This window comes from Rhea americana, unplaced genomic scaffold (genome assembly GCF_003343005.1).
Source record: "Rhea americana isolate MKP2758 unplaced genomic scaffold, rheAme1 scaffold_151, whole genome shotgun sequence".
Taxonomy (NCBI): Eukaryota; Metazoa; Chordata; class Aves; order Rheiformes; family Rheidae; genus Rhea; species Rhea americana.
Window position 1 is genome coordinate 1,941,778 of NW_028185606.1, and position 25,815 is coordinate 1,967,592.

General features: G+C 40.5%; 1 protein-coding gene across 4 annotated transcripts in view; it reads left to right on the plus strand.

Annotated features, from left to right (window-relative positions):
• RGL1 (ral guanine nucleotide dissociation stimulator like 1) overlaps window positions 1-25,815 on the plus strand; it is a 78,590-nt gene that overhangs the window by 24,541 nt on the left and 28,234 nt on the right. For 3 of the 4 annotated variants that reach the window (XM_085299676.1, XM_085299680.1, XM_085299677.1), the window contains exons 3-4: window positions 3,642-3,850; window positions 14,923-15,000. In XM_085299676.1, coding sequence (XP_085155802.1) covers window positions 3,642-3,850; window positions 14,923-15,000 — 287 coding nt within the window. The remainder of the gene's footprint in view (window positions 1-3,641; window positions 3,851-14,922; window positions 15,001-25,815) is intronic. The other variant, XM_085299678.1, reaches the window with a different exon arrangement.

A 25,815-nucleotide genomic window follows, 5' to 3' on the forward strand; every position in this document is an offset into this window, starting at 1 on the left:
CAAATGATTTCTAGCAGTTTAATGTTTTGCTGACAAACTGAGTTTGTTTTTCAGGGTTTGGGTGTGTTCTTTTTGTTTGTTTGTTTGTTTTTTTAAACATCCTTCCAGTGTGATGTCTTGATGAAACTGCAATTAAAGGAAAGTTTTATGCATGTATTAATCTCAGAAGCACATTCTTCCCTTGTCTGGCACATCACATTGGGGATGAGAGTTTTTATACACAGTGAAAGTAGAATATGGCCTTAATTTAATATGTTGGGGGAGGGGAGGGAATTGACTGTGTAGAAAATCATATTGTTAAATACAGTGACGCAGATTTTCTTCTCTGTATTGAAAGAGGCTGTGTTATATAACTCGTTATTTTCAAGAGTTTATTTTATAACATGAAAAGTCAGCAATAAAATTCTTTTTTTTTTCCTGTTTTTTCCAAGCTTTGCTTAGGAAAAAGTTTGTGTGGAGATTTTTCTTGTGGTTTTACTATATATTATTGTAGCTACATCTTTAAATTGGGTATGTAACAAATTACATACTTTTAAAACAGCCAGGACTGCTGTCTGCAGGACAAAGCTTTGAAAGTTAGTCTTGTGTAATGTCATTAATTCCTGTGGGATTGTACTGGTGTGTGTAACGGCAGGTTTGGGTGCAATAATGTGCATTGCCTGGTCTGCTTTCAAAAATGTACTAATCAGTTCATGGCACGAGATAAAGTTACCCAGTCTGTAATTTCGTGGTCGGTTTGAACTGACGTCAAGTTGCTGTGCTTCCAGAAATCGCCTTCCTGCTCGTGTCACAGCTTCTATTCTCCCACGCTGGCCAGGTGGTGAGCTAGACTGGGGACCTCACCTGGCTTAAACCAAACCTCCGCAAGTGAAGTGAAGGCCTCGGTTTCAGCCAGACTGCTTTTCCTGTCCAGGACATCGTGTAACTCTCTGAAAGCTGCTTTCAGTGCCTTATTAAACTTGACATGAAATGCCTGAGATTGGGCTATATGATTTCTCGCTCCTCTGCTTACTTACTGTGTCCATTCTTTATGATCTGTTGAGGGTTCCTTGTGTCTTGATCACACAAGATGCTCCAGGCTATTTCAGGGCTTTCTACAGACACAGAGGCTACTTTTCTACCAAAAAAGCGGTGCCTGGCCTCTTTTTTGGTTGGAAAGTCCAGAACGTTGGGATACTGATAGAAATAAATAATAATTTGCCATGATGTTTAGAGGTGTGGAATCTATTACTTGCCACCCTTTATGTCCCTGCCTAGTCTGTTCTTCATGCAAACAGCCAGTGGTATTATAATATTATACCTGGGTTTGTACATTGTTAAATAAGGACGAGGTGTCCTTGTGCAAGAATTACAGAGCTTTAAACTAATATTAACGATGTTTATATTCTCTAAGAGAAGAAAAAATTTCTATTATAAGTGGTTTAAAAACAATCGAAGGTAGTGATACAAGTGTGAAGTGGATGAGTTATCAATTACTTTATGAATTAGGTTCTTTTTTCTTTGTGTGTAGCCTGTTTGCCCAATACAGTGACTAAAAAGGTTATTAATATTTTTTTCTTTCACTTTCTACTAAGTCCAGTACCATGGTGCAAACATTTGGAATATTATTAGCTTTGTTATTTCTAACTCCCACATTATTAGGCAATTTCTGGAGTAAAACTTTGATCAGTTGGGCCTTGTGGCTGAACTCAACATTCACTTCTGGAGATATTTGTTCAGATGAGCTTGAGACGTGGTCAAGAAACCATGAAGAAATCCAAAATATGGATTGTATTATTACTTAAGGAGTCTCTCAATCTAGTGTTGATAGTCCAGCACTTCTATGAATACTGGCTCAAAATTCAAAACTGAGAGGAGTTATTAAATCATAAATTATTACTGTGAGGCTTACGTGGGAAATCTGACCTAATGATATCTCATTACTGTCTGTATATCATGATACACCAGAAGCGCTTACGCAGGAAGGGGAGGTTGTGATTCAGAAAGAGCATCAACACAGTTGAAAGCTCGCTGTGAGTGCGTATGTGCAGGAGGAACTCTGCTGTGGAATAATGCTGCAATGGAAATGGGATGCACTCCAGTTTTATTTCGAGATTGCAGGAGAATTGATGATGCAAAGACCAGACTAGACTGTGTTGTCTGTTCCTGGCCAGGACAAGTTTATTTCCTGCAATATTTTTCTACTGATATATTCAGTGTAGCTTAGAAAGATTTAGGAATTTTTTTTCACTCTTGAGGAATATTTCATGATGGCCCAAGTTTTCCTTTGCATAATCCAGTTAATTCTCGATACATGTAAGGCCTGCCTTAAAATGCTTTCTGAAGCATTTTAGTGAACCCAATATGTGTGAATAAAAGTAACTTTATACTTTGAAAAGCTCTTTCATTCATTCAGAAAACCTTCCAAGGATTTATGTACATCCTGTTGGGGATTTTTAATTGGCTTTTTCTTTCCAGTTGTGGGTGCTAGGCAGGCTCAAACCTTTTTTTTTTTTTTTTTTTTTTTTTTCCCTTAAGGAAAATGACTTATTTTTATTCTTGGAAGTTTATTGGTGTTAGTGTTGCATGTGTTAAATAATAATCAAGCATTTCATTGCTGTCAGGGTAATAGAGCAAGTGCATCACAGCTTATTTTCCTCAAGCAGAAGGTGCTTCAGTCAATTTGGTTCCCACTGACCATCACACTGGCCATTTTTATGCTACTGGTCTTGACCTCCCCTCTCCTTCTCCCCCCCCCCCCCCCCCCCCCCCCCCCCCCCCACCAGATAGGCAACTGAAAAGGCAATGTTAGATTGCAATTGATATATTTCTTTATATTGCTCTTCTAAAGGCTTTTTATCACACACACTTAGGAAATAAAGTATTTAAAGTAGTCACAAGCATTATTTTCTGAATTGTGCTTTAGACAATGACATAATTTAATGTAATGTTTATAGTTATTTCAGTTGCCTGTAAGCAGTAAAACCAAATGCTGGGGAGGACAAAAAGCGCAACTCTATCCCAGTTATCCACCAAACCTAAGATCTGTCATCAAAGGTTGTACCCAAATGGAAATTGAGAGGGGGCTAGAGGGAAACTGAAAGATTACAATGCCAGATCTGCAGTATGTCTATGACAGCCTCCTTGCAAAACATACTGTGAAATGTTTCATGACCAGATGTGCTCATGACCTTAGACTTTGTACATTCAACCCAAGACTGGCATCTTCACCAGAGGAATTGCAAGTGTTCTGACACAAAAGCTATGATCAGTATAATCAAAAATTAAATGAGACAGTGAATTACCAATATTGTTTCCTCTAGCAACCTAATTCTCTTTGTGGGATGATGAACTTTCTTTTACATAATAACACACTGTGGGATTACAAGATGACTTGATAGCAGTAAGAATCTAAAATATGTTGTGGAGTGTATCAGAGAAGTATTTTAAAGAAGGGTAAACTTACTTTAAAATCATAATTATTTGATACAGCGTTTGCTTTTGGAGAGACAAAATTGACAAAATAATTTAGTAAGTAAGGAGGACCTGTGAACTAGGAAAGAACTCTGTGAAAAGACAGAGTTTAATCTGTGTTTCAGTGTGATAGCTGCATGAGGGGTCTGGCTTCCTTGTAATTTTGTGTTTCTGTTTTAACTTTGTAGGTTGAAGGGGACCAATTACCTCCAGGACATACTGTCAGCCAATATGAAACATGTAAGATCAGGACGATAAAAGCTGGAACTTTGGAGAAACTTGTGGAGAACCTTCTGACAGCTTTTGGGGATAATGATTTTACCTACATCAGTATCTTTCTGTCAACATACAGGGGATTTGCTTCTACTAAGGAAGTACTGGAACTTCTCCTTGACAGGTAAGAGTCAGTAGGTAGTGGAAACTGAGCCTTTTTTACTTGATAGGGGTAGGCAGTTATTGGGAGTTTCTTCCATTAATTTCAACAGACATGACCTCAATAACCCAACAGACAGATAACAAGAATTCTGGAAACTGAGCTTTCGGCATAAATATAAAGTCAATAAATGTCTTCTGCTCACATCACAACTCTTATTAAAACATAGTCACCATATTGGAAAAGTGGGCTGCATCTGGCTGCTAGGAACCAAACTGGGACCAGCACAAAGAAATTAATGTAGCTATTTCATCCCAAAAATGGAATGCATGTGCGACAAAGTCATACCTAGCGTAGATTTCAGGCTATCGGTATTCCTGTATGCTATCGGTGTTCCTGTATGTTGCTGGATACTAGTATTTTCAGACCTAATTCTCCTATTTGGGATTTGCTGATTTGAAACAGGGACTGCACAAACCTAAGCAAAACCGCACCATCTCCTACTATTACTGAACGTGAACATGCAGTCATAAATTCTTATGGACAGCATAAGAACCGCTTAGTGTTGTAAGAACGGCTTTTATGGTAAGACTCTTAAATTGCATCTGCTCTATCTGTATGAATGCTTAGAAGATGCAATGGTAGTTTGCTGACCTTAAATTCTGACTGAGACACAGCTAGGTCTGAGGTGATCTCATTTGGGAAGTACATTATCTATTGTGTTTTCAAAATCAAGTGATATACAGAAATAGTTAGTCTGGTGTATAGTACTTAAAGTAGAGGGCTAGCATTAGAAATCCTAGGTTTTAATTTTTTCTCTTCCACTAGGCAAATATGGAACAAGGCATATTTAAGCTGTCTATGCTTCTCTTTCATATCTGCAAAGGAGTATAATACTATTTGCCTCATAGGAATGCTGTGTGACTCAATTAATAATGATGTTGAAATGCTTAGCTGCCAAGCCTGCTGTGGTTGTAATAACAACTGTAGTTGCTCGAGTGGAGTAACTATGAGAACTTCACAGCCAGGTAAGATGTCAGATGAGGAAAGAGAAGCTATCCTGGGGAGCAGACTGTGCAGTTAGATTTACTCCTGTGAATATTACTTCTCAGTCCATACCAACTCTGACAAGGCATACTTACAGGGAATTGAAAATGCTGAGGGATTATTTTTTTGAATGAGTAATTCTTTCTGAAACCTGAATGTTTGATTCTTTATTTTGGGCATGCATATCTTTCGGGAGGAAATAGAAAAGGGCACCAAGCTGATGTTGATTACAGCAACTTAAAGCCAAGATGACTCTCAAAGTGACAGCATTTCTTGGGAAACTTTTGCTCTGTAAGCGTGTGAATTGCTGAAGAGCTGCAAATTCACAGAAATTAATCGTTGTTTACACATACATTGTCACTTTCAGCCACTAATGATTCTGTATGATGTATTTTAATTACTTTTTGTAAAAAGATACATATTTTGCAGAAGGAACTTTACAAAAAAGATTTGCATGCATAAAAGCAATAATACCCAATCATTTCCAATGACGCTTTTGCCCAGAATGGGTACTTTAACTATTACTTTCACAGCAGAGCAGTTTTGTTGCTTTATGTCTGTGAGTTCCCAGACTACTCTTTCATGTCTTTTTGGATTCTCCTTTATTATTTGGTTTTATATCTGGAGGAATTTTTTTACATAATGAGAACTTGAGAGTGGCTCAGATAATCCAAATCAATCAAAGATGGCTCTAAACTTGATGATACAGACTCGTCTTTTCAATTAAAGGCTCTTGTGTAAACCTCAGGTAACCTTTTATTTTGTTTTAAAGTGCATTCATATAACATGTTTAAATACCCAGAAAGTGTCTTTTTTTGGTATGTTTCCAGTGCTGTCCAACAAAGTCCTGATTTTAGGAGTTTTCATTTTTATTTCTCTTGTTGTTACTGAGGTACTTCAATAATGCCAATAAATGTCCCAACTGAGACTGTGACCTCATTTTGCAAATCATATTAGAAACATGCTTAAAAGAATTTGCAAGAGAACCCACCCTGAAGACCACCTAATGTCAAAAGGTAATATAGACAAAGCACGAGAGGAATAGACTTGTGCAGAAACTTAGGAGTGTACTAAGGCAAAGCGAATGCAAGTCTTGCCTCACAGTGACTTGGAGTTTGATCTGGGTTTTACATGTCTATAGCTGGTGTTTTTCATTGTCCTCAGGAGATTAAAAAGAGCAATTCCTATATTGCACTTACATAATTCGCATGATATACATGAATCTGACAGGCAAGTCTAGAATCTCTTATTAACCTGGGTTGCATGCTGGGCATGTAAGGGTTTGGGGGAAAAAGAAATCTTGGTCCTAGGAGGCTACCTCAGGTCCTTAAGGAAAGGGCTCCTTGGTCAGTGCCAAGCTCCTGGAAAGGGCTCTCACAGCTATTGGTCTGCTGGCCCCATTTTGTCCTCCTGTGTGCTTCTGTGCAGGGCACTCTGGTGGAATGTTGGATGCTTGCAAGGGCAAGGTGATTATTTCATGTGCGGGTGTGAGGCCCTGTTTCAGTCCCGTCGCCCGCCAGGGTTTGGCGCTCTGGGCAGTTGTGGGCAAGCAGCCAAGCGCCGACCGCTGCTGGAGGTCTGGCTGAGTCGAGGCATGTTAAGTGGCTGTCGGCTCCGGAGCTGGGTTGTAACCGCCCGTCCTTTTCCTACAGTCATTTAATAGGGAGTATCAGTCTCCGGAATTGTCAATTCAGCCCTTTAGTGACTACTGAAATAATTAAATAATCTCCATGCAATTGAAGATGGAAGAATTTTAAACTCACGGTTGGGGTCAAAGGGGTAATCTGTTGTAACAGCAGTCCATCCTTCAGTCATTTAGCCTACTAATAGTTTTGCTTGTTCTGTTGCGTTTCATTGCTAGCCATTAAAATGTTCAAACTCAAATGTTCAAACAGGCTGCAGTTTGAAAGAGTATTTTGGGAATCTTGCTTCTTCACTAAAGTTCTGATAATGGTTCTGTTTTCCCCTGCACTTTCCTCTAGGAAAAAGCATCATAAAAAACTAAAAATAGAAACCTACAAGATTAGTAGAACACTGAGATTATAAAATCAGATACTTAAAGATGAAGAAATTGAGAGGAGAAAAAAAAATCAGGATCATCGTAAAATTCACATGTCATATTCTGCAGTTTCCACTTGTATATTGCTTTTTAAATATAGGCATTAACGATGCGATTTTTAAGACAGCCTGAAGAAAGTAATTACTTAGACTCCGAGAATCACTGGGCATGAGACACCTGTCCTCTTTGGGCTCCTGTGAAAATGCCAGTTTCATGCAGTGAGTAGCTGTAAATTGTGTATTTGGTGCAATTTAGCTCAGTTAAATCTGCAGTTAAGTTTTTAATACTTTCATATCTAGGAATTAATCTGTAATGTTAAAATTAGATTGCAGCATAAAAGAAATGGCAGGTCTAATTTCTGAGTCTGATCCAATCTTCCCTAAATTTTCCCAGGCATACGTCAGAGGAGTAAAAACAGAAGAAAGCATTAACTGAAAAGAAATTGAGCAGACAGGACTTGCTTCTTAGTTGCCTTTGAAATTTGTGCACAGGTGCTTTGTGATGGATTTTGTTTGAGTATTCAGACAGATAACAGGAAAATTGATATCCTCCTATGAAAAATGGGGCCTGTGTTATTCCCAGCTGTGTTGGTTGCTGATTGAGGGGAAGGATCCAAGAAAGACTCAGTTCTGTGCACTGCTGTGTGTCCTTTGCAGTCTTCTGGGCCTGAAAAGGTTGAGTTCCTGCTGCATTAGGGGTTTGTGTAGCGCACTAGCACTATAGAAGCTCTGCTTTAAGGATGGAGATCCCCCCGTGATTGCTTTTGAGAATGTAGGAGAGTGAGGGAAATGCAGATATTGCAATTTTGATCCAAACGAATGTGCTAATTGCACTATAGCAATGTGTCAGGGCAGGTTAGGTTGTTAGGTTGTTCAGAATAGCAGCAAGTCAGGAGTGTGCCCATCTGTAAGGAAATTGGCCCTGCTCTCCTCTGCAGATGCTGCTTTAAAGAGGTGCAAATAGCCAAAAAGGGCAAGATATTATAAGGGAAGGTCTCCTAGAAGACAGTTTACCTTTCTAAGCTCAGTTCTGATCTCTCTGGCTGACGTACCTCTCAGAGCAAGTTATGCTGTATCCTTTAGAGGAAGGGCACGTAGGCTGCCTGACCTTGTCAGAGTTATCCCTAGCTTTTTATAATAAATGATAGAATACCCAGGAAATCCTAGGAGGTCACTGCTTCCTTCCTCCCTCACAAATCTTAGGAGTGTAACATTTAAGAATCCATGGATGTTTCTCTTGGCTTTTCAAGTATCACGGATGATCTAGAATTTTATGGCTTGGAACGAAGTTTAGATGAAACTTAAGTTGCAGAAGTTGGAATGATTTATGTGCAGCTGTGGGATATGGACTTGAGAAGAAAAGCAGCCACTATAAAGAAAAAAGTAGAAAGAGAAATGGTTAGTAATTGAATTGTGACCAGCTCAATTTACATCTCTACAGTGGAGTAGAATAAGTCGGGAAGAGTCTGTTTTTGCAATTTCCTTGTTAATGAGACTTAGTAACATTGCAGAGACTAAAGTGGGTGTAACTGCATAATCTCTATCTTATAAAGGTTTGTACTTTCTTTTCCAGTGAAGTAGAAAGTGATTTGCTACTTAAAACAGCAAACACGATTTTGCTATTACTTCTATTTGTGGGAACGTGTGTGTTGTCAGAATTTTTCAGATAGAAATGCGTAAGTGGAAGCTGGGTAGCCCTTGTGCTGGGTAGCTCTCAAGTCTGGTGCGTTCAGGATACATTGGATTAACTGTGGCTATGCAGCTCGCTGTGGAGCGCTGCTGCATTGCCTGCATATGTGCGTTAGGTGCACGCACGTTCTGATCAGAGAGAAAAGAAAGAGCGTATCTGGGTAATCTGGATGTTTTGTGCCCTAAGCATGGGGGCATGCGCGGTGTTAAATTTGGTCTGTGTAGTGTCCCGTGCCATGTAGTGCAAACATCAACTGAATTTGGGGGCATGAACCATTCATTTCTGACCATGAAAAGTGAAATATTTTTGCCTTAGTGGCAGAGACAATAGAAAAAGCAGATGCCGTGCTGAAGCAACAGTGATGTATTAGGTTGGAGGAAAAAAGGGGGAACTATTATTCACCTGTGAATAATTCAGAATAATGTGTACTTTCATTAAATGAGTCTGCACTGTGTAAGATTTTGTGAAATCTTCTAGGGGAAAACCATATATCCCTTGTTCTGATAAAATAAGGGGTAATATTGTGCCCTGCAATGTGTGAGGTTTTACAGCCGTCCGTAGTTCAGGGAGGCCTTTTGAGGCTGGATGCTGTAATTCTCAGTTGCTGTGAGGCTGTAGCTGAGTTAGTGGTTTTCTCTCTCCCTGTCTGGTAGAGTGGGCTAAGGGGAGGTGCCTGTGACTTGTGCAGCCTTTAATCCTCTTCATGTTATATAGGGAGAGCAAAGCGAAACGCACCTGGTTTGAGTTATTTCTCAGCAGGAATCACGCAGTTGCATGGTGCTAGTACTTGCGGTGTTTTTAACTCCCACGTCCTGTGCTAGTACTGTCATCACAGAAATGTGCAAACCAATTGGGTGAGGAGAAAATCCTCTAAAGGTGGATTCTGCCCTGCATTACATCCACTGTGGTGCGTGGAGTTGCAGAAAGTGTCAAGGCATATGAAAAGGTGTAAATTGTTAAGCTAAATTTCTTTAATATGCTGTCTTTATATTTCTGTCTTTAGTATACTGAGATTGTGTTACTTGCTCTCAGAGCAACTTTTAGCCTTTCTTGGAGATTGCAAATAAATCTGTTCTTTATTAATGAATTCAAATTAAGTTTTTGCTCTCTATTAAATCAGAGCCTGGAGCCCTATTTATTATTTTGGTTCTATACAGATTTTCTTTTAACATGGAGGAGAAGTGAAACTAAACACAATCGGGCTAAAGCTTAGTCAAAATAAATGCATTCTTGAGCTTAGGCTAGTAAGTTGAAAAGTGAAAAGAAAAAAGCTTGTATTTTCAAAGCTATTTAAGGATAATTGGGCATCCACATCCCTTTAGTATTCATGGAAGTTTGGCATCTAAATGCACTAGACAGCTTTGAAAATCTGCCAAGTCTTTAACACTATAAATTCTGTTATTTTCTGTTTGGGAGAAATGGCTAGGGAAATCAAAAGGAAAAAGGTTTATTTCAGCATTTTGATGTTGGAATGTTAGATAGAAACTCTTGCAGAAAGGAAATGGGCAAAGCCAGAAGGAGGTGAACACCTCCTTGCACTGGATTTACGAATGTAATAGGGCAGATGGTTGCCCTTGCATGAAGCGTCCGCAGAGATCCTTTGGTATCCCCAACGTTACTGGGTTTGCTGTGGAATTAAATATTCACAAATTTAAGAGAAGCTAAAGATATTTAACTCTACAGGTAAGAGCAGAAATAAGCCGATTTCCTCTGTTGCATATTTTATTTAGTTGCAGTAGTCATGTTTCTTAGAATAGTGCCTGAAGGCAAACCAGGAGCCACACTGTGCTTGGCACAGTAGCACATGAAGTAGCTACCAGTCCCTAGCTGAAGGAGTCCACAGAGAAGAGAATTGGTACTGTTTGAAGGAAGAGCTAGAGCTAGAAAAGTTGAAACAGCATGATCATAGATGACAAAAAAGGAATTCGTTCTATGTTTTCAGTTCTTTTCTGTTGCTGGAGCGTTGCTTAATAGAGGTTAAACGGAGAGAAAAGTAAAAGGAAAGGGAATGTTGAAGGGATGAGTTTGAGTTGGAAATGGGCAGGGTAGGAAAGAGTAAGGGAGCAAGCAGAAACTGAAGGCTCTGCAAAAGCTGGAAAGAGTCTTATGATACTTGTGCTGTTCTGGGGAAGAGGGCAAAAAAGATCAGTGAAGTCTATGAGAAAGAATGAAGAAAAATCTCCATGTCGCAGAGCACCTGCTTTTGCCATTTCTGTTCTTACTGGTCTGGATTCTGTGGTTTCTTCCCACAGTTTGTACTCAGCCAACCCATGCTGAAACTTAGCGTGAGGAGATCCACTGCGTGCAGCTTTCTCCAGGGTGTAGGTGCCATTTCTCCTGCACCATTCGCATGAGGGATGGTCTGAGCTGCTCTTTGTTTTATCTCTTCCCCGACTTTAGCAGTCTGTGGCGATCTCTAGAGCTTCCCTAGGCAGGAATATTCAGATCATGTCCTTTGTGTTTTAGGAGGTGCTCAAGATTGGGTTCTTCAGCAGCAGAGCCACAGATTTTAGGACCATAACTCTGTATGGCATTTTGCCCATTTCTGTTGCTATGGCATCTCTTCTTCCTCTGTTGTTTTCCTCTATACCAACTAACTTGTCTCGGTTGTGGTTTCATTTCAGTGATGCTATGTGTTTATAATTCAAAACACCTTATGATTCTTACTGGTTATCTATTCTTCCAGTTATTTACTGCTTGTTTTGACACTTGCAGGCTGTCAAACCCTAAATAAGGGTGTTGTTTGGGACTTCTGTGGGGAACCACCTTTCCTTATTATTTCCTACTAGTTTAAAGGGCGCTTTTCTTCCCTCTTCTTCCCTTCCCTTGACAGAAATGCAGGAGTATGTTTTCTACTCTGTTTTTCAGTATTTAAATATTCAGGACTGCCCATTACATTCTGGTCTCATTTGCTAGTGAGCTCCTTTGATTGGAGTCCATAACTTCCCAAACGCCAAGCAAGGCTGAAAAGTTCTGGGGACTGCCGGATCCTTCTGTTTTGCGTGTCTCTTTTTGTATGCAAAGCATTCCTACAGGCTGTTGAGTGAATGGCTCTTTGTCCAGGCTCTGGTGAGAGCAGAACTGTGGACACCGGCAGTAATGCTGTTCTTTACATCAGATATATCATTAACTCCTCCTAACCCATGTTTAATGTCCTGTTGTTCATGCAAAGCTCGCTCAGAGAGAGACCGAGGTTTGGCAGTGTAGTGAAGTGTTACATGCTCCTCAGCTTTGGTACAGAAAATTGCCTGCTTTTATTGCTGTTTTATTGATTTGTGTCACAAAAATCAGCATGTGTATCTCTAGTGGGATTTAAATGCAAATACTCAACATTCTGCAAATATCTATCTTCTATTTCACAGAATACTGGAACACAATGATACCATGAGTCATCTCAATAAGTCTTGCTATAAGAACTGATGGCAAGTTATGAAAGATGAATATAAAATTCTAATTGTTATTCAAAAACAGAAGCTTTCCTTGCATATCTCTCTTGGGGAGGGGGGAAGTGTCTTTTGTATTGGTGAAAATTTATTTTCTTCGGGTTATTTAGCAGACGGCAGTGAGTGTGAAATCTTCTCCCTTTAGCCAGAGGAGAGGAGCAGCCATCATCGCGTGCAGGGTGTATATTTAATCAGCAGCATGTCTTAATTCTGTCCTGGGAGATCACCACAAGGAAGGTGTCAGTATACTCCTTTAAAACTTTCTCTTCACTCTTGTATCTTTTGTTAAGATGAGGCTGTCCATTACCAAGTATTATCCTGTGTGGGAGATTCAGGACAATATATAGGCCTGGTAAAAGCAAGAGCAGCTATTGAAACCAATAGATTTAAAATAAATGAAAACAGATTGAATTTTATGCACCAGCTTAGCAGCATGATGGAGTTCACTGAGGTGTTTGGAAGTATGCCTGTTCCTAAGGCTTCGGCAATTTATTTTATCCTTGTAATAAAGCACTAGGAATGACCTCAAGTAGTTAGCTCTATTAATTTTGAATTGCAAATACTAATAATAAGTGTTGAGGGTATGACTGAGCTGAAAAGGGCTAGAGAGGACTAAGGTGGATTCAGGTGTAGCAGAGAGTTGGAAAGCAGGTATCTGTTCAATTTTACAGCTTCAATAGTGCTGATCTCAATGAAAGGAGCATGGGTAGGGTGTGAAACTGCTTGGGAGAACATAGCAGAAAGCGCAGATGCTGTTGATGCTCCAAAAAAGTTCACAGCGAGATTGACAGCCATTCTTGTACCGAGTAACAACTTGCTCTGTGAATGCTACTGCTGATTCAGTGCGACCACTGAGAGATTAAGGTGTTATTCAGTGGGTTTAGAACTATATTTTTACCCCATTGTCAGTCTAAGTAGACGTATTTCTCTTTGTATGTTTAGATTAGATCTGGGAAATCACAACAGTGAAATTGGTTGTGCTGTTTGTACCTCAATATTTTAAGAGCCTTTCAATTTTAAGAACTTAAATTCTCTTCTCGTACTTCTGTAGTCCTGTAGAGTGAGCAGTATCATTTTAGTCTGAGAAAAATTTCATCCCTTAAAAACATAATAGTCTGCAGGATTTTATTAGTCTTGTGCCTTTTATTTATTTATTTTTCCTTTCAGAGTGATTAAATAAAATGCTGAGATTTCAGAAATCTCCACTGCTGACACAAGAGCCCTTACTGAGTTGCAGCAGTGTGTTGGGCAGGCCAAGCCATGCGGTCAGGCAGGTGTGATTTTGTTCTCAGCTTTGGGACAGACTTGTGGTAACAAGCTATTGTTTTTGTTATGTCTCTGTGCAACATAGAGATGCCAGACCTAGTTTTCAGTGAGCTGTCTCAGATAACACAAGTGGTCTTACCATGGTATTTTCAAGGTTAAATAAGGCTGAACTGACTCCTTAAAACTGTGGCTATGCCACTTCTGTCGTGTGGATTACTAGCTTAGTTTGGGTTTGCTTTGTGTGCAGAGGTAACTCTACAGTAATGCAAACTATTCATCTCTGTGCCCCTCTGTGCATTTCTCTATCCATAAAGGAATAGTCCACCTTTAAACCCTTGTTTGGAAGGTTGTTGAAACTTAAAAGTGTGCATGTGTTTTTTTTATATATATATATATTTTTTTTTTCTTTTAGTACTGTAAAGTTGTGAGATGAAGTGAACCATGGTAGGGCAAAATGTTAATATGAAGGTTGTGGGTGGTGGTGCTAAAACATACTACTTACCTGGCAGATCTTCTGGAGAAAATGGGATTGAATTCAATTACACTAGTTAACTTTCTTGACAGATCTGTGATTCGTATATAAAGTTGTAGGCTAATACCTTAGGAAAGCATACAGCTACCACTGCTTACTTCTGTCCTTTGAAATGTTTTGGATGAATCTGTTATGGTTCTGCCATGAACCTTCTGTATACAAACAAACAGCCCACGATATTTTCTTTATATTACCTGCTCCAATATAGCACAAACAAGCAGCTTAAAGACACAGTATGTGCACTTGCCGTGTTCTCTCTATTCTAATTAACTGCAGGTGCCTGACGAACAAAATTAGTCAAGCACACAGAAATGTGTAAAATCAGCTTATCTTATTCTGGACTAGGAGTAGTTGTCCTCCTTCATTAAAGCTGGCTGTAAAGAGCCATTAAATTCTCTGTGGAACTGTGTGTGAAACAATGGGCACTCCCATTGACAACACCAGTGCGTAATCCTCCCTTCAAGGCACATGAGTTGCATAGGTAGGTAAGAGTTTTCTCTGCATTGTTGGAGTTGTGCCTATGGTTACCTCTTTCCCAAAGTATTTTGACACTGCTGCAGACTGTTTCCACTCACATCAGTTGTGTCAGTAGTGTTGGCAAAAGCTGGCATTTGCCACCTAGATGGCTTTGTTTGAAAGAACACCTGGAGTTGGAAGGAATGACAAATTCTAGCAAAACAAACTGAGGAGGAGGAAGGGATTTGTTCAGCCTCATTGCATACTGGAAAATCACTCTGGGAAAGGATGGAGTGAAAACTGACAGCCTGTTGGAGCTGTGAGCAAAGAAGCTCTTCCGGTTCCTCCTGTGTGCAGGCTGAGAGGACTCTATTTCATATAAACAGACAGTTTAGATTTGAAGATGCTGCCTCGCTCTCCTTCATTCAGGAAGAAAAAATTACTAAAATCTTCAAGTTCATTCCCCAACTGTGAGGTTACACGTTTGTAGTTTGAGCTAAAAACATTTTTTTAATTGCTTGTCATAATTGTATAAGACTTAGGTTATTTGGGCTTTATTTCTTATTCAGTCAAGGTTGCTCTAAACACCCATCTTATTCTTTAGGTATGGAAACCTGGAGACCTCAAGCTGTGCAGATGACAGGAGCCAGAATTCCTCCACGTCCAAAGCAGTACTCAGGAAGTAAGTGTGGCTCTTCGCTGTGCAGCTAGCTGCAGTCAGACTTGGTATTGGAGGAGGATGTGGGGAGAGTAGCAGTTGTTTCCCTTGGAAAATACCTGGTGCTCTGTGCTTGCAGTTCAAAAGGTCCGATACCAATTGTCTGTGACGTATCTGTAATACAGCCCGTGAATCCTTTGGTCGGGGAAATCCTTCGTTCATTCAGAGGTGAATGTGATGAACTCAGCTAGACCAGTGTTTTGTTGGTTAAACATGCAAGGAGTTTTTGTTTCCCTTGCTATACTTATCTACAGCAGTAAATGGTTCTTGCTATTTGACTGATTTTTATTGTGTGTTACAGCAGTGTCTGCAGAGCAAAGCTAAGGTTGTATCAGGCATTGTGCTAATACATGTATCTACTCCCTCAGTGTCCCACGTGATTCACAGTGTTGCTTTTAAAGTGAAGTTTAAATTCTGATGCCATCCTGTGTTGCAAGAAAAACTGCAAAGCTATTTTAGAATGTTTATTACATTCTAAACATTACATTATTAGTATCATGTGCATCATTAGTATCATACTGCATTTTATCTTTAGATATTGAGTGTAAAAGGAATCGTAGGTCATCAGCATTTGTACTTTGACGTCTGTATGATCTGTAGTTTGCGTGCACCGTGGCAATAAAAAGTAGCTGAGTGGTTGTATTTGATTATCGTATGTGGAAATGCTTGATTCTTTTCAGCATCTCTCAGGATTTTGAGTTTTCCTATACTCTGTTGCAGCTTCCATTAGTTAAGAAAACCTTAAATAAAGTCCGTTACTGGTGCACTGATTTGTCAAAGGTGTGATGGAAGAAGAGGCGTTACAACTTAGCTTCCATTTGTTGTAAAATAGGAAAAAAAAATCCAACTTTTTTTTTTGTCACATGAAATACAGAATCCAATCAGGAAATATGAGAAAACTACTGCAATGTATTTCTTATTCCTGGGATTTGGGCAGATTAATGTGATAAAAGCATTGCGTATTTATTCAAATCATATTCTGTTCTACACTATTGGGCCTGTCCTTCACACTGCTCACCTGTGTGATGGCATATGTGCTGGGATAGGAGGATCTGAGTCTGGCTTAAAATGATTCAAATATCCCTGATCCCAAAGTGTGCCATTAACGTACCAGACATCTTCCTGCCCTCCTTTGTGTGAGCTGAATGGTTACACAGTAGGGTTGCTTTGCCTTATGTCATCCGTTCTGAAATTGTTTTGTTTAATCACTGTAGATAAATTGGTGAAGGCTCCTTGTCCATGGGAATTTCAATAGCTTTCTATGAAAACAGAAATAATTACGCTTGTTTGATTGCAGAAGTAATGTAGAGCTTAATTAAGGTCTGTAAATGTTATGGGATTCTCAAAAATAGGCTCTATTTAGAAACCAAACATTATCCCTCTTCCCCCCCTCCTCTTTTTTTCTAATGCTTAGCAGGGACAGAGAACTACACACACTAGTGGTTTGGGATGTTCTTGCCACTGTGCGAGTTAAATTCTCTGATTCTTTACTGGTTGGCATAGAAGAGAACTATCTGCATTTTCTTCTCATTTTGCCAAGAGGGACTTGCTGAAGAGCAGATGACAATTTAAACTTGGTCGTGAGCACCAAGACGGCAATATTATGTAGTTGACAGAACAACAGGGAGCCAGCAGGTCCTAGGCTACCATGCAAGATGAGCAACTTCGGGCAACCATTTGACCTCCTCAAATCTCAGTCAGCCCGGCCATAAGATTTGAGCAAAAGCAGTAACCTTTCTGCAAAATAGATAAAGGATTTGCATGGAGGATGTGGAAGATATTTTCACCAGGGTAATGTCATGCTGAGAATGATCCCTTCCCTGCCTTTTTCCCAGGCTCAAAGACAGAAGTAGAGTTCCAGTTCTTTGTGAGCTGGAGAGAAAAAGGGTGAAAGTGATCTTGATGCTGTATGTTGCTCAAGGCAACATACATCAAACGTGGGCAAAATGCATCAATTTTTTGTTGTTTCTGGAGGTAAGGGTGCAAGAGAAAATAGCATTTAGTAGGAGTGTATTTGTTGTTTTTTAAAGCAAAGTTGTTTTTCCAGTTGGTTAGAGCTTGGTGCTGCTAACGGCAAGGTCACAGGTTCAGTCCCCGTATGGGCTGTGCTGAGGGTTGGACCAGATGATCTCCAGAGGTCCCTTCCAACCTTACCATTCTGTGATTAACACAGTTGTATCGCATACCCTCTGCCTAGTTGCTTCCTACTGCATCCATGCTGTCTTCCCTCTTGGCATGGAGCTGGCCTGTAAGTGCTTTGCTCAGGCAGCAAATGACAAACTGATGGAGTTTGTGTTCCTGGGGCAGCCTTACTTCTGATGAGTCTGTCTAATATATTGCTATCATGAACATGTTCAGCACAGCTGAGTTTGATCCTTTGGCCCTCATGAGAAGATACCTTTTACATCTGAATTTGAAACCTGTTACCCAACTATTTATTTGTAGAAGGTTCAATAATGAACTGTAAAAACATGTGTTTTAACAGATTAGGTGTAAATGTTAATTCACTTTCTGCTCTAAAAATTTCCATTGCCTCTCAGTTGCTCTTGCTCCTTGTCTCTTAGATATGATTAATGGACTCTGGAAAAGAGGTTGGCTTTGTCGGCCTGTTGTGAAACATATAGTTCTAGTAGTTCAGGTTTTCTCGTGTCTGCGGATAATTCCAATATAATTGCATTTGCCCTTTTCTCTCATAGACTAGAAATGTGATGCAGTTGTGCTCTGTTTTATACAACTTGGAGAAACAAAGCGAAGTAGTGCCAGAGCTATGTTATTTCTTGTCATTAGCTCTGCATTTCTCAGAGGAAGAACACTTCACTGAGAATCGCATAGTCTGCAAGCAGCGATACTGTGTTTGTCACAACAGGAGCCTGATAAAACAATTCTGAAGTTTAAAATTCCACTTGAGGTGTTAGAAACAGCCATGAAATTTAAAGCATTTCCACTGGTTTTATTAAAAACAACCCCCCCCCCCAAAAAAAAAAAAAAAAACACTATAGAAATGTTAGGAAGTTTAGAAACAATGCGGGAGAAAAATTTATGGCTTTTTAAAGATCTCATGGAAATTTTCAGAAAACAGCTTTCTGCAAAGTCTTGTTTGGAGGAGGAATATTGCGTCCTATGTGTTGCACTGTAAGTCCACTGGTTACTACTTTCTATGTTAAGATCTCCGTGCTTTTTGTGCCCCTGGGGTGGAGTTGTACTGTGTTTTGAGAAGGAAAATGTCAGGTGCGTGTAACCTAACATTATTTGCGTATTCCACCCAGTGTTCACACAGCTCACACAAGCTGAACTTGGAAGTTGTATCCTAGGTCTTGAGCGCACTCGTGGCAAAGTGTTGTTTAAGAGCCTGGTGGGAGCTATAAGCCTGTCCGTGTGTTTCCAGATTCTGGGTTTGGGCCAGTAGCTGCTTCTCACACTTGTTGCGGTGACAAATAGTCGTTACTGACCCAAGATGATTTCAGCTATGTTCAGAAACGTGCCTTCTCAGGATCCTTGCTGCCAAGGGGAGTTTCTGCTGTTTAAGTGTCATTCTTGCCCTTTTGGACCACTGACATGGTCAAAAAGTTAGGGGTTTTGATTTTTTGATAGGGATCTGACTGACTTGTGTCTAATGCACAGCATCTTTCAGAACTTTTATTATTGGCCTTTTTTTAAAAGCTCTGTAATGCAGGTTCCCTAATCTTGGAACTTGTAAAACACATACACATCTTAGACCTTAGAATTATGAGCAAGTTCTGAACACCGTTAAATGTTTTTTGAGCTTACAGTGGTATTCAGGATTGCAATGTGAAAGCTAGTAGCAGGAACATGAAGTCCAGAAAAGGCTGGATATACTGGTCAAATGTCTGAGTTGCATGGACTTCAGCCCCTGTTCCTGGAAATCTGATGCCGTGCCTTTCTTAATTGTCTTACAATGAGGGTTGTAAGAAGTAACTTATTTGACTCTTGTTTTGAGTGATTCTTCTCACTCTTCTTCATTGCATCATACAAACAGATTCTCAGTTCTGCATGCATTTGTGTTGAGGTGTGACAGAGGTGGGACTGCCTCACCTTGGTGATATGGTCCTAGTCTTTGGATTTCTCTATGCTTATTAGACATCTTTTGCTCAGGAAATCTGTAGACTTTCAAAAGGCAGATAACAGATACACCACAATAAACTATGTGATGATCCAAAATAAAACTATACCTAGTGCAAATATAAATAAAGATTATCAGCATGATGAGTAGCTTTAAGACAAACTTACTAGTTAAAGATGGGCCTGTATTATAGTATGTATTATAGGAACTCTAGAGATGCTTTATTATAATTTAATTTTTTGGTTTTTTCTTTTGTATTTTGAGAGAGAGGTTGTATAGTTCAAATGTGTGGTTTTGGTACATGTCACTCAGTAAAGAAGTAATTGAATAAAGAAAGTAGAGCAAGAAGAAATAAAGTAGTTTTCCAGCTCATGTCTGATGCAAAGACTCTCTACACCTCATGGGCAGTAGTCATGGGAAACTTGAATGAGATAGTAATGAAAAAGAGATTTCAAGCCCCTTATATATTCTGGGAAGGGGATCAGCTAGCCAGGCAACTATTGCTGTTTTGGGACTTTGGGTCCTACTGGAATTGTGTATTGCATATAAGATAGAAACAGTGCTTTTAGTAATGTGACTTGATCGCTGTAAGCTCTGTTCACAGAGTAGAATTCCTCAGTTAACTTTGAACTTACTGCTAAAAGGTTGTTTTCTGTGTAAAATAATCTGTATTGCAACTTGTGCCCCATTTCCCCCCCTGCTCCTTTAAGGTGGTTTAAAGTTTGATTTCTGGGCAGATCCAGCACTGGCAGACAGCTATACCAAAAGCAGACTCACGCATTTGAAGAGGCAGCGTACTAAAGGACCTCAATGCTTCTTTTCCATAAAATATGCACTAAAGACCTGGCTGGAGCTTGGTGAGGACAGAGAGAGAACTACGAAGCATTTGAAGGATAAAATACTGTATCTGCTTGTACCTGTTGCAAGCCAGTAGCTTAACTGGATTATTTGGGGAGCCTCTGGTTAGTTGCAAGGGTCCAAGCCAGTGCTGAGGCCACATCCCCATGGTGCTGCTTAGGCTGCGAGACCAGGAGAGCCAAGGTAGCATGTCACGCTTCGTGGGTAAAAGGCACTGAACATGTTGCCCTGAGATTAAAGGTTTCTGCCAGGAACTTTCCTGGAAGAGGTGATTCGGTCCTGTGTAGCACAGCTCAGAGGTGGTTAGTCTGGCAGTCCGGGTTTGTCTGCCATGTTTGCATTCAGGGAAAGTAGTTTAATGTTAACAGTCTTAATTACTTCAGCACCTCGCTTTTAGATCTGGCAGTGTGGACCTGAGGAGATTACCTGCTGGAGAAGGGTTTTTAAAAGAGGCAGAGTCTTATATTATTCCATATTTTTTAAAGATGCTCTTTAGGCATTTCACTAAATCTAGTGTGGAGAGGTAAAAAGAGTAAGTTTGGAGCACTAGATCTTATGTCTTCACCTATGCACAGAAATAACCTCTTGCATCTGTAGCTGGCCAGATTGCTGCAGTAAGAAACTCCACAGAGAGGGCAGAGAAGATAACAGGGAAACATTGTGCAGTAACCGCAATGAGCCCTGTTTTGATGCATTTTTTTTTTTATAGTTCTGCTTTTTATGAAACCAAAGAATGTCTAAGAGCTTTTTGTAAGTCCCAGTTAAGGTTACATTTCTCAAGGATACTGAAGAGAAAATGCTAGAGCTGGAAAATGATATGCTGGTTGTAGCGTGGGTTTTCTAATGGTGATTTTAAGTATCTTTATTTTAACATTTTTTCCCTTTGCTACCTTTTACACTCACATCCCCAGTGCTGTAAAAAGGAGGATTCTTACTGGAGTCCAGTCAACTGACTGGAAAAGAGAAGTAGTTTATGTAGAGCAAAGAGTGAAAGAGCTTTACGGAGCTTTACGCCCTCAAGCTCTCCTCTTCCACAGCCCCAGCACCAGCATGGCAGAGTCCCAAGCTTTAATCCCAAAAGAGCTAGAGCAACAGCTAAGTCGTTTCAGGCCTCCTCTTGGAGTGTAAGGTTGTGGCTTTCTTCTGCTACTGGCTTCAGCTTGCAGATTTGGAGTGGATTCAGCTGAATGACAGGTCACAGAAATGAAGCAGAAGGCTTGGGGTTTTCGTTGTCTTAAGTCTCAGGCCCAAGCTGCATCTGCTTTATTATCAAAATGTGGAATTTATTTGTTGTTGAAACCTGGAATGTGGCGCGTGATTGGAAACCGCAGACAAAGCAACTCAAAGCTAAACTGCAATCTCCTTGTTTCATTCCACAGCAATTGGGTAAAACTTCAAAAAAAGACAATTAAGGGACTGCTTAGTTACTACATGATATGTTTTCCCTGCTTACTCCTCCTCTTCTGCATTTTAAAAAAAAAAGAAAGAAACCTTCAATGTAATACTACAGGATTGATTTGGAGTTAGTTATGGTGACAAATGTCCCAGATGTTTGTGTGCGTTTAGACCTTCCTGATGGAAAACTCGCCTTTTGTTTCCTGTTGAGGTTAATATTCCTGTTGGAAAGTGATTTGTGTAGTTACAATATTGCATAAATAATAATAGGCCTGAAATGTTGTACTTCAGGAGAACAGACACCAAAGGAATGTGAGACAAATGAAAGCAAACTGGCTGAAATTTTCTGCTGCCTGGGAAATCCATGGTGGGAAGCATTCAAGATTCGTTTGGGAAAGCAGCAATCAGCACTCATTCCAGTAAAGCCAATTAAGCTAAAACAACAGCAGAAACCAGTGTGGTTACATTAGAAGCAGAGTCAAATACAGGGCAGTATAAGCAATAGAAGAGTGGGAGAGTTAAGAAAACGACTAGAATCAAGTAAAAAGAATAATTGGAAGAGCAAAGAAAAATAATAATTGGCTTCCCTATTAATATAATGAATAGCTAGCAGAGCTCTTCCCCTGGTGACCTCACGTATCTCAGAGAAAGACATCCCCACACCCTATTCCAACAGTCCTTCCCAAGTCAAGAGAGGAGCAGAGCATATGCTACAACTCGCCAACGCGTTACTTAGAAATGAGCTGGGTGTCAGGAGCTACCATTACATCAACCTTCGCCTGCAGTTTACGTTTGTTTTACCCCTGATATAAAGCTAAGACTAAGGTTTGAAGAACGCAAACAGCAAAGCTCCCCATATACAAAAATACACCTGACTTAATTTGTGTGAGCGACACTGAAAGCCATTGCATGGAAAGCGGAGGAGAGGAATAGCCCTTTCTGTTCTTCTCTAGTTGCGTTCTTCAAACCTTTGTTCTCTAAGGCTTGAAGACGATTCCATTGATGAGCTTAATTGTGGGTTTGGGGAAGCTCAAAGTTGTGTCTGTGTCCCTATCCAACTAATTCCATAAGAAATTGATTGTTTACTCTCTTGCAAACATAACGTCTCCTGAGATTATTCTCCTTAGTTACTGAGATTCTCTCATACTCGTTCTTTAGAAATAGTTGTGGCAGGAAAGAAAACACTGGTTTCGCCTTTTTGGCGAGAATTTGTTTCTTCAGGACCAGCATTATAGCTGTCTTCCCAGTTAAGAAGGACTGCGCAGAGTTTCCACGTAGCCTGTTGAATCACTTGTAGCTATGGGATATGAAGTTTTCCATTCCCCCCCCAAGCCCTACCAGGTCAGCTCAGTAGACATGTGAGACGTGGAGCAGCCGCAGTCTCCACACATTCCGTGGCAGCTTATGGGCAACAGCACAGGGATGAGTTGCTTCTATTTACCCAATTTGTCAAGTGATGGAATCAAATATGCTGCTTCTGCTAATCAGTACATAGAAGATTTTAAGGTCTGATACATCCAGAGATGGGTTTCAAGCAAATTTTGCTAAGAAAAATCAGAAGACTTTCTAATAGCTGCAAAAGTTGAAAGCATGAACTTGAACAGAGCCCAGAATTTGCGGTTGTCGGAGCAGGGACATTAAAATGCTTTTTCTTACAACCAACAAACATAGGAAAAATTTATAGCTCATAATCATCCTGTGAAGAATGTAGCCTGTGATGTTTCTTTCTTGTCTGAGCTCTTGGAAGGCTCGTGTTCCTATCAGGCTCTGGGTCTATCAAGTACAGGCAGTTTCTTCTCAAGGGTATCAAACATAAAGCTACTGCAAGATACGGGCTCTTCTCCAGGTCATTTTCAGAAAGCTTCCCTTCCTGACATACCAATTAAACAGTCAGGCAGTAGGAGGTCAGTAGGCCACCGTGTACCTCTTTCCTTTCCTTTATCCCCTCTTGACTGAAATTATTTTGCTGGCAAAATCAGTGTCTGTAACTGCTGTGAACTTTTCACCCTGCTCTGGGAGACTGGGTCTGTGTTAAACTGTGTTTATTCTTCAGTTTATGAAAGTGGCCATCAACCAAGCGTCTGGAAACTGAGCTTGGTTTAAGGAGTGTATGAATAATGTCAGTACAAAAAAGTATTCTGTGGAGTAGCTCCTTCCAAATCATCTCTGTAGCAGTAAACACTCATAAGAAAATTACCTAACCTCCCTTTTTGCCTGAAATTCAACTCAGTTGTTATTGTGAAACTAGATTCAGTCTCTTAGTGCCTTTAATATGAAAACACTGTTAGGAATACGGTGCAGATGCAGAAGCTGGAACACTTGTGTTAATAACAAGAAGTATCTTTTGATCTACCCTCTGCTTGGAGTGAGTCACAGAAGGTGACCTCAGGTGGGATGCAAAGGAAAGGCTGCGGAGAAAGCAGGCAGTGGAGCCAGTGGGCAGGATGGTAAGTTCGTGTGAGTGGGCAAAGGCCTGGGGAAGAAAGGTGATATGGGGATGGGGCTAAGTATCCTGTTCCCCTGCCCCAGATGGAAGAAGAAAGGAAAAGGCTGTGGTTGTAGGGCAGTGGGGTGGCCTTCCTCATGCCCTGGGATGGGGAGCTAGGCTGGGTACCATTGGCTTCGCCAGCAGTATTACTGTCAGCTTTCCAAGTCGACTTACTAGTTAGAAATGTGGTGATATTGGCCACAATATCAGAGAAGGAAACAGAAGAAACAATAGACTAAAATGGATGCAACTTGTGAAACACCACATCTGTATGGGGTCAAAAGTTAGTTGGCTTGTTTGAGGGAGAAGAGTGTGGTAAAGGTGTGACTAGGAAAGTGGGAGATGCTGTCTTTACCTTTTCTTAACTGGTGGTTTATTCTGAGTGCTCCTGAGCAGCTGAGTTAACTAACTGTTGCTGTAGTTTTCCATGTGTAGAACAAATCTGCCAGTGCCTGTTTGCAGCTTTGCTCTGAAAGCTTACTGGGTTGTTTTTTCGGTTTCCTGTTGTACAGTGATCTAAAAGGGAAAGCTACGTTGGCATTTGAGCTCTTGTTGGAGCCTTGTCAGTTGAGGAGTGAGATGTCCTCAGTGGCAGCCTTGTCCTATCCCTGTCTGTTTTGCAGGCATTAATATGATAGATCCAGAGCCTCTCCTCACATGTACTACGCTCTTGAGCATTTGTGCTTTAAAAGCCCAGCGCCTGCCTGTGCAGAGCCCAGAGCACTCTTGCTTGTTGAACTGACACATCGGTGTCTCAAAATGGATACCTGTGGTTAGAGGCTCTTATTGAAAACATAGCCCTGCTCCCCGCTGTGTAATGGAGATGGGAACACGGTGCACTCTTACGCGTGAGGGTATCGTGAAACAAAATTATTAGAAAGTTCCGGCAGTGCCACTGTAGGAAGTTTTCTGGAGATGTGAAAAATATCATCACTGAGGGACTAAGTTCTGGATCTAACCACACAGCACATGCACGACCCTAAGTAGTGACCTAACCATGTGTGACCTGCTGCAAACCGGGACTGTCGTCCCTTTGATCACCTTGGCTGTTCTGACAGCAGTGGAGCTCGTGAGAGCTGCTTCCCTACGGAATTGCGTTTCTTCTCTCCTGAACACCTCCCCTGCTTTCCTTCAAAGCAGTACCTCTAGCTCACTCCCTGCCTCGCCGCAGTCTCTGTGACTGCTGGCTTGAACACCTTGCAATATAGCAATGGCTTCAGAGTCCCAGAGGAAATCTTCAGGACTTCTCTTCTCAGGAAGTTTTGATGTTTTGTTTTCTTCTGAAACAGTGGCTTTTCCCCTCTAGCATTGCGTCCTGTTCTCAGCACCGTGGTAGACCATCAGGAGACAGTGGCCCTGCCCGTGTGTTGTGTGATGAGATTGTACACAAAGGCCATTTTCTCCAACCCTCCTGTCAGCTCATGTAAACAAAATTCTCTTTAAGAAGTCTTCTGGTATGCCATCTGTGACACCCCAACCTGTAAAATGTGCTATAGCCAGTGCAGAACGCTACGCTAAAATATACATGCTGATGTACCAGCAGATTGCTATTAAGAGGCTGAGATCTCCCAGTCTTTTTTTTTGGCAGAAAAACAAGTTGGTAATTTTTTTTCTGTCCAGATATAAATTTTCTTAAAACTGAGAGGAACTTGGTTATTTTTCAGACTTCTTCCAGTTTTTCAAGCTTGTTTGAAAATTGTCAACAACATTGTAAGTTATTCTTGGAAAACCATAGGACAAACATTAGGTTGAAAAAAATGAAAAATCTTTGCAAAGGTAGAATTGAAAGAAATTCACCTATACATACACTTGTGCAGATTTTAAATATTACAGCCAGGAAAAGCAGATGATAGATCACTTTTCTTCCATTTCAGGCAGAGTGGAAGCCCTGTTGATTCAGCGGCACTGGTTTATCCCCATCTCTCTGTCTGCTGCTTCTACAAGCATCGACTGTGGG